General features: G+C 42.7%; 1 protein-coding gene across 3 annotated transcripts in view; it reads left to right on the forward strand.

Annotated features, from left to right (window-relative positions):
• MAN2C1 (mannosidase alpha class 2C member 1) overlaps positions 1–12,062 on the forward strand; it is a 389,693-nt gene that overhangs the window by 209,083 nt on the left and 168,548 nt on the right. For all 3 annotated transcript variants that reach the window (XM_078685096.1, XM_078685097.1, XM_078685098.1), the window contains one exon: positions 10,398–10,504. In XM_078685096.1, coding sequence (XP_078541222.1) covers positions 10,398–10,504 — 107 coding nt within the window. The remainder of the gene's footprint in view (positions 1–10,397; positions 10,505–12,062) is intronic.

Here is a 12,062-nt window from a genome sequence, read left to right on the forward strand (position 1 = left end):
TACATTTCCTAACATCATATATACACTCCAAATTTCCCTCATCTACCTTTCCTCTTTCCATCCATTGTTTATGGAGCCAACTTCATGCCACTCTTTCTCTCAGCAACACCAAAGGACTAACTCCCATACTTGAATGTGGTGTTGCCCACACTACTCACAACCACCATATTAATCATAGCCGGCTGAAAATACTCTTAAATCCCCGATTAAAATATTCAACAAAACTGTTGCATTGGTGATGTTAAATCAAAGTTTTGACGTGTCTTAAAATCCAGTCAATTCAAATACTCCTTTATCTCTTAGCTTACGAGTTGAGGGTCCATTGTCTATCATACAAAATCATTCTCTGCGAAATGCATCATTTAGAATATAGAGTATATTTTGGTATAACAAGTCTTCCATCACCATGGCATACTTCAGAGATGTCCATAATAACACCATAAGGATCCAAGATGTCTAAATCTTGTTTGTATCATGGGCAACTTAGCACCTCATTTGTGAACCCGGTGTGGGATCAGATTCCATCTTTGTTACCAATTGAAGAAGCAAGAAACTCTACTCTCAAGAAATCGGACATCTATTTAGAAAAAATAGATTATATTTCTATTTATGGATACCAAAACAAACATTGGCAAATTCAATGAATTTTCAAGTAACACTTTTACAAGGTTGATTTGCGATTATTTAGACAAGGAGGCAGTCATAGGGAAAACAAGGTCCAACAAAACCTTTAAGCCCTCAAGAAAAGCAGTCTCCAGTCCAGTGTCACCGGCTTCTTGCAATTGAAATCTATGGAGTGGTCCTGATCAAGAGATACATGAAGCTGAAGATGCTATGCAGTCGATGGGGGTCTTCCTAGGGCTCCTCCTCACTCCACGGTCCTAGTGAGCAGTGGCAGCTGGTGACATTTGAAAGGGGTGGCGTGTAAACGTTGGGCATGATTTTTATATAGCAAGCAATGTGAACAAGTTCAATGGACAAACCTAGGGTCCAGGGGAAGTCCCTCTCCTGAGAAAGAAATTAAATAAAGATTGGCAAATGGTGCATTTTAAAGCAAATGAATGTAGCGATAAAACAAGGCTTATTAGGCAGTGGGAACGAAATATTAAACACAATAAAAACGGCCCCATATGTTCTTGCATTAATTTGGTCAACAGTTACTGTAATGTGTTATTTGTTATGCATGACAACTTTACCCCTTTAAAATGTTTGCTTGCCCAGTGTCTTGCACTGCATGCAGCATTAACTTTGGAAAAATGTGCTTAACCAGACTTTGAGAAGCACCCACAGATGCTAGCTGTAACCAGTCATATAGAAATATGTGCAGACAGGTCTTTAAGTGAGATGACAAAAGTGGGTGCTCTCTATAAAGGAACATGTCAAATACATATCTGTGATTCCCATAGTGTGCCACCTGGCCCGTATTTTGGTTTCTCTCTGAGATGTCATTTTATCCAGATGAATGTCACTGACATACGGCTAAAGCCTGTCAGTATGATTGGCTTTGTGGGTGTTAGCTGTTTAAGATAAATGAGTAACAACAATGATTTCTTATAAAAGGTAACATTGGAAATGTTTAAATTCTGAAATAGTGAGTCAGTGAATTAAATAGTATTGAGGCCTGTGGAAGGAGTTTTGACCTTCAATTATGTGTCCTTTATGTTGGATATTTATCCTCTGCATATCTTGCCCATCTGTACATCTACAGCCCCCTCTCTTTCCTCTACTGCAACTTCTTTTAACTCTTCCCTGAATGCACTTCCTCGCATCTCTGTCACTTCACTGCCTCCATAATGCACTGCACTCCCTCAAATTTAAGCAATTTAATTTCTCTTACTTTTTCCTTGCAAATATTTTGACATCTGTGTACCCCAGCGTACATATCCACAGAATTTCAGTTGCAATTGGAATACACAAATATTGTTCTGTGTGCTCTGCAGAGAGGCCAACCCACTGACAGGCAGTTTGTTTGGCTTCAGCCTTAGTGCCTGTGTGCTCATTCAAACCCCTCAAACACCTGGCATGACTCAAGCCTCAAAGTATTCACAGAAAAAATATACAGATAAACAACAACATTATAAAATAGCCAACTCTTGGGGAATGCATGATTAAGTAAAGCATGTAAAATAAGAGAGTAACTATATCACTGAAATGCATTCCCTTGACGTTTTTAATATTAATTGTTAAGTCAATCCATGTTTTTGGCATCCGTGTTAACTTAGGGGCCTGTACACAGGGCCAGTTTTAATGTCATACATCAGAGAACTGGCCACTGTAAGCAGTGTTCCACAGTAAGCACATATCTCTCAGGCTTTGGACCTAACTCGAGAAAGAAAGCCAGCCAACTGATTCTTGGTGTCTACGCTTCAAGCTTGGCTTAGGGGACTACTTCTTCACAAGCAGGGCATAGCAGGCACAGCCCTTTCCTTTGCTAGCCCAAGAAGCAGCAGGTGCTCTCCAACTTTCGTGCTGCCTCGTCACTGATTCCAGGGTCTGCAGGGCAGTCCTCCTTTGGTTCTCTTCTTCCAGTTAAGCGAGATCAGAGTGCTGGGTGCCAGGGATGTCCCTTTTATGCAAAGAAAGTGCCATTAAGGGAGGTCAATGGGCTACCAGAGTCCCTCCGGCTGATGGCAACATCCTATGAAGCTCGGCATCTAGCTATCCCAGAATGCCCTATTTTACAGAATCTCAAGATGGCAGAACTCCTCGCTCAGTCTCAAGAGCTTGGTAGACCACCCCTCGGGTATGGCTTCTTGTGGGCACATACTCATGCAAAAAGTGGTTGGACAACTGGTATTGCTTCTCTGCCCGGCTCCCAGCCAGTCTGCCTAGACAATAGGGTAGTCCCGCCCACGTGTGCTTGCTGCTTGCCCTTAGAAGGTGACTTCCTCTTTGAGTGTGTCTTCCTGCCAGGAGGAGGTAACACCTCCTCCAGTGGCAGGCCTCTATTCCTGGAAGTTGCTCACATTTATTTATTTTAATTTATTTTATTTTATTTATAAAGTTTTATATAGTGCGGACTAGATCCCGAAGGATATCAGAGCGCTTTACAGTTATAGGGAAAGGTAACAATCAGATCATGAATCAAACATGGGTAGTAAAATAATCATAAGATCAAATAGTTCACACATAACAATGCAATTATAAGTCCAGAGTGGACAAGGAGGGGGCTATATGTGTAGCGTGGTGATATAAGGGTAGTAAGTGAATAATCATATACAGGAATAATAGCCAATACTCTAGTAAAATCTGAACATGAATAATATGGGACTCTTTCTAAGCATTAAACCAAGTGGTGAAGAACTAATGGAGCATTTTACAGAACTGGGTGAGCGCGGGAGGGGCAAGACTATGTCAAATAATGATTTAAGGGGAGCAAACACAATAATCATGTACAGGAATAAAATCAGTGCCTAATAATAATCATATACAGGAAAGGTATATATAATGTCCCTCCTATTAAGGTAAGAACTTCTTCATGAGGACATTTTTTGCTTCCAATTTGAAGGCGGCCTTGGAAGAGATCCTCCAAATTTCAGGTGGAAGAGAGTTCCAGATTTTAGGAGCAGATCCAGAGAAAGCTTGGAGGCAAGTTCTTTTTTTGTGGAAGATCTGTGGTTTCAGGAGGAGGGAATTGGCACTCATTGACGATCTACCTCCTCCAGATAGTTCTAGTTTTTGTGCGAGGTAGGTAGGGGTTTTGAAGTGGAGGGCTTTGTGTGAAAGGCAGGCAATCTTCAGATTAATTCTAGCTTCGTAGGGTAGCCAATTTAGTGATTTTAAAACCAGAGAGATGTGTGTATTCCGCTTGGTGCCCGTGATCAATCTGGCCGCTGAGTTCAGTGAGGCATTTAGGGGGGCCAAAGAGTATTAAGGGAGTCCAAATAGTGTGGCATTACCGTAGTCCAGTCTCAGTAGGACAAGTGCTTCGACTACTTGCTTGAAATCTGCTTGCGGTAGGAAAGGTTTTAGATTCCTGAGTGTTCTTAGAAGGCTTAGAAGGTAGTTAGTTCCCTTGCACACGTTGTTGATGTGGGACTTCATATTCAGATGCTTGTCCAGAGTAATTCCTAGGGATTTAGCTGAATCGATGATGCGGGGGGAGCAGTTGAAGGCGGTTAGTTGGTTCATCAATAGGTCGATTTTAGGAGTATATTTCGGAGGAGAAATGAGGAGGAATTCTGTTTTGTAGGTGTTCAGCAGGAAGTGGTTTTTAGTCAACCAATTCTGGGTAGTCAGGAGGGTAGAGTTGAGTGAAGAGATGTCCTCCGGAAAGGAGATTTTCAGATAGAGTTGGGTATCGTCTGCATACATATGGAACCTAATGTCCAAGGAATTTAGAATGTTAGCTAATGGTTCCAGAAAATGGGAGATAAGGAGGATCCTTGGGGAACCCCCATGCTGACAGGATGGCTGGGAGACAGAGTGCTTTGCTTTACCTCTTTGGGTTCTGTGTTGCAGAAAGGACGCAAACCAATGCACCACCTGAATGAAAGGCCCATCCTATGCTCCAGAATGAATAGGAGGTTGCCATGATTGACAGTGTCAAATGGTCAAGTAGGATAAGGAGGCAGGATTCATTTCGATAAAGCATTGTTAGGATATCATCAATCACGTGAGTGAGGGCCGATTCAGTGCTATGTCCACTACGAAAGCCAGATTGATGTTGGTCCAGGAGGTGGTAATTTTCTATGTGTGCGCATAATTGTGACTGGACTCATTTTTCCATGAGTTTGGCAAGGGTAGGTATACTGTAGATAGGTCAGAAGTTGTTAAGGTCTGTACTATTGGGGGTGTTTTTTTTTAATATAGGCGTTACCTGTGCCTCTTTTAGGCATCCTGGGATCATACCTTGTGACAAGGAAGCATTGACTATCTTTGTCCAGTAGGGGGTGATTTCGTCCTTAACTAATTTGAAGATGTTAGGTGGTGATGGGTCATTGAAGTGATTAGAAGGGTTGATAATCCTCATTTTCATTGAGGGGGGTAAAGGTGTCCCAGGAAACGTTGTTCTTGATACCCCAGCTAATTGGTGTTGTCTTGTCAAGAACGGCCAGTGGGGTTCGGGTTCATTGGGTGGCAATAAACCTTCCTGGCTTCCAGATCAATGTTGATAATCCTAGTTTTCTCCATAAAAAAGGCAGCCAAATCAACACAAGAGGGAGGTCTGATGTCTGAAGCTGACTGGTTAGGGGCTGCTACCGATTGTTGTTTAACCAGTTCGAATAGTTTCTTAGGTTGATTCGCCGTATGGTTAAGTTGGGTTCTGAAGTACTCCGTCTTGGCTGTCTTGATTTGTTTTTTTATATGCACTTCTTGCTGCTCTAAGGTTTTTTAGATTGTCAGTGGATGGGGTGGTTCTCCAGGACTGTTCAATGGCCCTTAGATTGTGCCGTTCAGAGTTTAGGTTGACATTGAACAATGGTTTGGAGATTTTTGCAATTGTATTTTTTTGTTGGAGTGGGGCCATAGAATCCATGATATTGGAAATGGAAGAGTTGTAGAAGTCGGTGAGAGCATGGACTTCAGATAAGCCCAAATGTGGAGTGGGGCCATAGAATCCATGATATTGGAAATGGAAGAGTTGTTGAAGTCGGTGAGAGCATGGACTTCAGATAAGCCCGAATGTGGAGAGAGGGCCTGATTACAACGGGTTGCTAGTTCAGCTGTATTGAAATCTCTGAGATCCCTTTTCCAGATCTTTGGTTTTTTTTTTTGTGTATTACTCCGGTGAACCTCCGTGTTAATATTGAAGGAAATTATGTGATGGTCTGACCAATCACATGGTATAATGGAATCCACTGAGATGGATTGACCTTTGGAGATGATGAGGTCTAAGGTTTCCCCTTTAGTGTGAGTAGGCTGGTCACAATGTTGAATCAAATCGTGGTTGAGTAAGAAGGATTTTAGGCATGAGACTGCATAATCATTAGTGTTAGACCAGTGGATGTTAAAATCTCCCAGGTAGATGTGAGACTGGGCTGATTCCACATTGCCAGAGATGATCTTCATTAATTGTTCAATGAAGGGGAGATTGTCGCCTGGGGGGTGGTAGAATGAGTGTAGTTTGCAAACCAGATGATTGTGAAAGGAGATGCTGAGACAAAGGTATTCGCATGTTACGGACGAAGATGACTTTGAAAGGGAGACCGCAATCGTACTCCGGTGTATACAGGCTAGGCCACCACCCTGCTTCTTGTCTCTGTCAAGGCGAATTATGTCATGGGTGGGGGTACCAGGTGGTCGAGAACTGGAGTGGACGGAGGGTTGATCCAAGTTTCTGTGAGGATAATGATGTCTATCTCATTCTGTTGAATGAGGTCGAAGATCTCGGAGGCGTGCTTGCTAGCAGACCTACAATTAAGTAGTATGCATTTGAGTGGAGCCGCACTATAGGGGGGGGGAGGTGTCTGTGAGATATTGACTTGCTTGAGGTTGTCCTTATTTATGAATCTGCAGTTGAGGTAGGATTCTCTGTTACGGTTAGAATGAATGGTATGGATTAATTAGTTTGGGTTTGTGTTAAGGACCGCATTGGACGAGTACAATTGGACCAGATTGTCGATTTCATTGGGTGTGAGACCGGACGTGCTTTTTGGACGATAGGCTGCGTTGGGTAGAGGAACAGATTTGGAGGTGGTAGGTGACGGGGGATGGTCGCAGGGAGGTATGCCAGTGTTCTTGGCGGGGGCTTTGGGCCTGATCGGACTAGAGAGGAGGGGGCTTATCAAGGGGAGATATTCAATTGAAAGAGTTTTGAAACCGTGGAGTTCGAGGGAGAGATGGTGCAGCTGTAGGGAGATATCGTCCAAGCGTGCCAACAGGTCTGGGTGTTGGGAGAGGGGAGGAGGGTGAGTGTGGAGACCTGAAGAGGAGGGCGGGTGGCTAAATGTGTTAAAGGGGTCTGAATCGGTAATGGGGGATACACTGGGAGAGGGAGTGTCCCTGAATATGGGCTGTGTTCCATGGAGCATGGACGAGGAAGTTGATTGGGTGTGGAGAGCTGCGGAGGGTGATGGGTGCTGATGAGTGTTACCGGGGCTAGTGGCAATAATGGGAGAGTCTTTATTGGGGGTTTGGTCACTGAATGTTAGAAGTGTGTCAGGCAGTATTGATAAGGAGGTTGGAAGTGGTGATAGGGTTAGTGGTCGCGAAGTAAGATTCAACAATGATTCGAACCCTTCTGCAGCCTGCAAGGGAAGGGTGGTGAGAGAGGAAGGGTGTGAATCTGAGGGGGGAGTGGGAGCATTGAATTGGAGTGACCTTGGAGTGGTTAGCGTGGTATCAAGTCGCCCTGGGATTGAATAGTTAGCTACCACGCTTTTGATCTTCAGAAAGAGTTTGTCGAACTGCTTTAGGTTTCAATTAGCAGCTTGAATGAGAACGATCCCGTTATTATAGATGGTAATGGTGAGTTCTATTTTGTGGATCGTGGAGGGAATGATGGCGAGACTAAAACCATGAGGTATTTTCCTTATCTGTGTGCACTGGAAAAATGAAATGAAAGTTTTTCTCCATTGGGCTCTCTTAATCGTAACGAAGATTAGATCAGACATTGTGTTACCATTATACATACTGAAGTATGTATCCGTTATAAGAATTTCAGTTTTTTTTAATTAGATTATGTTTAAATTTTTTTGCCGCATTCTTAGTGAGGTTAGTTGGATAGGTGATCTTAAAGGTACTGACACGTAACATTAGATAGCGATCCTTCAGTTAGACTGCTGTTGTTGGCAGCCATGGTGAGAACTGAGCTGACAGGGATGTACCTAGTTTCTACAGAATTAACAAGGGGGGAATGAGTGCAATAAAATTACCAGTGAATACAAGTCAATAAAAGTCACAAACCAGCCATCATAACAGCATTGACAAGGTGGGAATTAATGCAATAAAGTTTCCAATAAATGCAATAAAGTTTCCCAGGAGGGCAGAAGGCTGTGTCGTGGCTAGCCTCAGCAAATTGCCACTGGAAGACTATGAAAAGTTGTATGTGGCAACTGTAGAAAGTGCACCTTTTTGTCATGGTCACCACCACTTTTTGCCTCTGGTACTGATGTTTTTCAACTGATGTGCACTGGGTCCCTGCTAACCAGACCCCAGTGCCAGTGCTCTTAGCTTAAAACAAGATAAAATGGTCTAATTGTAACATAATTGTCACATACTTTGGCACCCCTATAAATCCCTAGTATGTGGTACCCCTGGTAGCTTGTCTCTGTCATGTGTTATGCCACCCTAAGAAACTCCCATACAAATTGCATACAGCCTGCCATTGAAGACTGAATCATGGTGCAAACGCTTGTGGTGAGCGCGCAATTTCAGAATGACGCACAAAATTTGAGAAACTGCACTTTTTTGCTCCATATTAAAGGGTAAAGAGGAGATCAGAGGTGGGGGATAAGTTGACACCTAAAGAGCTATTGCAAGGACCTAAATTGAAGATGGGTAGTTGATTTATTAATCCCCCAAAAATCTGGAGCAGTGGAGAAGTCAGTGGAAAGTTGCAGGACCGGTGCCAATAACAGTGCATGTTCTCTAGAGGCACTAGTACACATTACATGGTGCTGGGGACATAGCTGTAGCGACCTTACAGCTCCAGAAAATGTGAACATTCAGGCAGACTACTGTGTAATTCATGCTCAAACTCGAGGGACAAATGGAAATGTTGTAGAAAGCCAAGACAGAAGCCCAGGTCTGTCTCCCGAGGTTTCCGGAATCAGTGGCGATACAGACATTACTTAAGAGATTACTTTGTTTGTTGGCAACACCAGCGTGCTTTCCAGACTACATAGGTTCCTCATAGGTCAGAAGAGCTTGCCACCTTCCCTTAGATCAAGTAATGTGATGGGTACCCCCCACTGGCGGTGCAACCTTGCTAGTGCTGATGGTCCTTGATGTTATCATGGTTTCACAGGACAGAAGACTTTGAATAGCAGAGATGATGAAATAATTATTGGTAGTGGGGTCACTGTGGAGTCCAGTCAAAGTAGCCATTCTTTCTTTAAATTTGTATGTGGTGATAAGTCAAATAATTTAAGTTTAAACTTTCTATTCTGAGGCGTGCCAGTGTTATTATTTGGAAGCACACACATACATTTGTTTTACTGGCTCTCTGTGTGTGTTTATTCTAGTAAAAATGATTGAAACATGAAAAGGGGGCTATGCGGGGGGTGGCGGAAATAGTTGAGCTCTGATTAATCCTAATGTCTACGCTGACGGGGAAGAAGGAATGTTGGTACAGTGAAAATTCGGTATTTGTTTGTCAGGAAGAATGCTGTTCTGTCAAAGGCTTTGCCGTGTGTACCGACGTTCCCTTTTCTGACCAGTAACATATAGTGATGGGGTGTGTCAAATGCAGTAGAGAAGTCTATCAGAATGAAATGAATCTACCCAATCGAAACAATCATAGGGCCACATGTACGACCGATTATTTTGCGAGTCCCTAATTGCGATTTATTACGATTTGCAATCTGGAACTTGCAAAATGCGATGTTCAAATGTGTCTCAGACACATTTAGTGATTCCTAATGGGGTCCCAATTGACCTTCCTCATCAATATTCATGAGGTAGGTCGCAATTTGCGTCTCATTGGGAATCGCATAAAATACATGTATGGTGGCTTGCTGGGAACAACCGACCAGCATGTCTGTGTTTGCTATTTATTAAAGCAACTTTTTATTTTTTATTTTTGAAATAAAGCCTGTTTTTCTTCAATGAAAACGAGATGCGGTTCAAAAAGAAAAATGAAACGTTTCAGTTTCATTTGTTAAGAGTAGGCAATGGTCCCTGGGACCCATGCTTGCTTATAAAAAACGTTCTTGCTGCCATTGTGAATGGGGAAGGGGTCCCCTCGGAACCCCTCCTGTTTGCGACTGGCTTACCTCCTACTTGAAGTAGGCGGTTGACTGCAAATGTTTTGCGACCGTTTTCCAGTCGCAAAACATTCTGACATTCACCTGTGACTCGCAATTAGGAAGGGCCGCCCTTGACACGCCCCCTCCTAATACCTACTAGAAAATCCTTTTTTGCGAGTCGGTAATATGCCATTGACTCGCAAAATAGGGTTGGTGCACGGCTAAAAGGCTCTTTAGCAGTCACAAAGGCCTGATTCTTCGTTTACGATGGCTAAAACCTGTCCGTAAGTTCTGAGCTCTTTCATCATAGACACTAGGTGGAGTCATTCCTTCTTATATGTTTTGTTGAGAGACGTCACCAGAAAAGCAAGTGAAATTGAGTTAAAATTCTGGTTGCTTTTTCAGTTGATGATTTTCTGATTTTTGTTACATGATGTATGTTTTGGGATTTTTTTTGAATAAGTGTGTTATGTGAAGGAAGTCAACTGATGTAGGTTTTAGTTTTGAGTGTGGAAGTTGAACCATATTTCTTGTCTCTTTTTTCAGCTTGGCTTTGGCCGTATGAAGAGACAATTCGTAAATGTGCTCGAAGCTGGGTAACTGCTGTGCGTCTGATGGAGAAGGACCCCAGCTTCATCTTCACCTGTTCTCAGGTGTGATATTCTCATCTACTCCCTTATATTTTCCCCAGCTCACAGTGCTTCCTTCTCGCAGGTATCCATAGCCAGTTCAAAGGTACGCTCTCCTTCGCTCATTACTGCCTTTTTTTGGGTACGTTTAGTCGCCTCCAGGTAAGCTTTTAGTTTTTAGTGCTGACTCCTCCGGGGGTATTTCGCCTATACAACACATTTCTTACAAAGATCTACATTTGCAACAACAATGAGCCTTTACAACACATGCCGTGTTAACGCATGTAGCAGGACAAATTAAGTATCTAGTAATAAGGTTCTTTTTTAGGGTTCAGGTGTGGGTAGTAGTAAGAAGAGGTAAGGGTTTTAGGCGTCAGGTGTGTTCAAAACTAAAATGAGGTATTGATTTTATAACGAATTTTGTTACAAAGAATGTATTATCGATAATCACTTAAAAAATACAGCAATGTATTGTAAAAAGTAATCATTGTAATGACTAGTATTTTAAAGGTAGTTTACATTGTGGTACATTACTAGTCACAGTTTATGTTCTATGCACTAAAAGCATCTTTTGAAAAACTCCTGAATTTTATGCGGACTAGGATTTATTCCCATCATTAACACAATAAACAAAAATGTAGATAAAATCCTCCCCAACACTCACTCATAAGCAACAGGACGGCAATTGAGTACTAATAATAGTGATAAATTCATTGGCAGCACAGCTCAAGTATTGGACAACAAAAAGTACTAGTGCTTATCACCCTTGTCTTCAGCAATCTGAAGTGTTGTCAGAGTAAGTCTCCTGAAAGTCATTTTACAAACTCTGGAAAGATAATATTTTATTCATCTCCCTCAGCCTTCTGTGTTCTTTAAATCATCTTGGCTCCAGAAAATCATTCAAATCCGAATGTTTAGCCCTCCCGTGAATCCTTTAGAACACTCCCCATTTGTTTTGCAGTCACTTTAGTTTCCCTGTAGATTCCCGAGCGGCATTTGGACAGCATCTGTTGCTCTATAAATAGTATTCTAGGAGCTGTGCTCACTATATGGCTTTTTGTTAATGAGCCCCTGTGCAGATCATCTTTCCATGCCCCCTCATTAGGGCGAGGTAGTAAATTCTTACTTAATAGCAACAATAATATGCGAACTTGGACATAGAACAGAGCCCAACATTGTTTTGCTAGTTCATGTTCCGTACATGACTAGCTGCCCGATGCCTGAAATAACTCTTGTGTACGAGGCATATGAGCTGCAGATTGCACACTATGCATAGATCGCCACCTAGTGTTGGGCCTGGATGTTTGGAGTTTGTTGTTGTCCTGAAAAGTTCTCTGGAAGTCACGAGATAGGTGACTCCTCCTTTGGACCACATTGCGCTTGGGCATCGGCTCCATCCTCAGATTGTTTTTTTCCGCCATCGGGCTCGTATGTGTTTCCTGTGCTCCGGTTTGGAACCGAAGTTTCCTTTGGCGCGCAATCCTCACCCAGTTCGACGGTATTGTTTCGATTGCGCTCCACATTGACGCAATTCTTCACCACTTCGAAGTCTTCGATTCCGGTCGTCAACGAAGGCCTTACT

The sequence above is a fragment of the Lissotriton helveticus genome, chromosome 3_2, assembly GCF_964261635.1.
Source record: "Lissotriton helveticus chromosome 3_2, aLisHel1.1, whole genome shotgun sequence".
In the NCBI taxonomy this organism is placed as follows: Eukaryota; Metazoa; Chordata; class Amphibia; order Caudata; family Salamandridae; genus Lissotriton; species Lissotriton helveticus.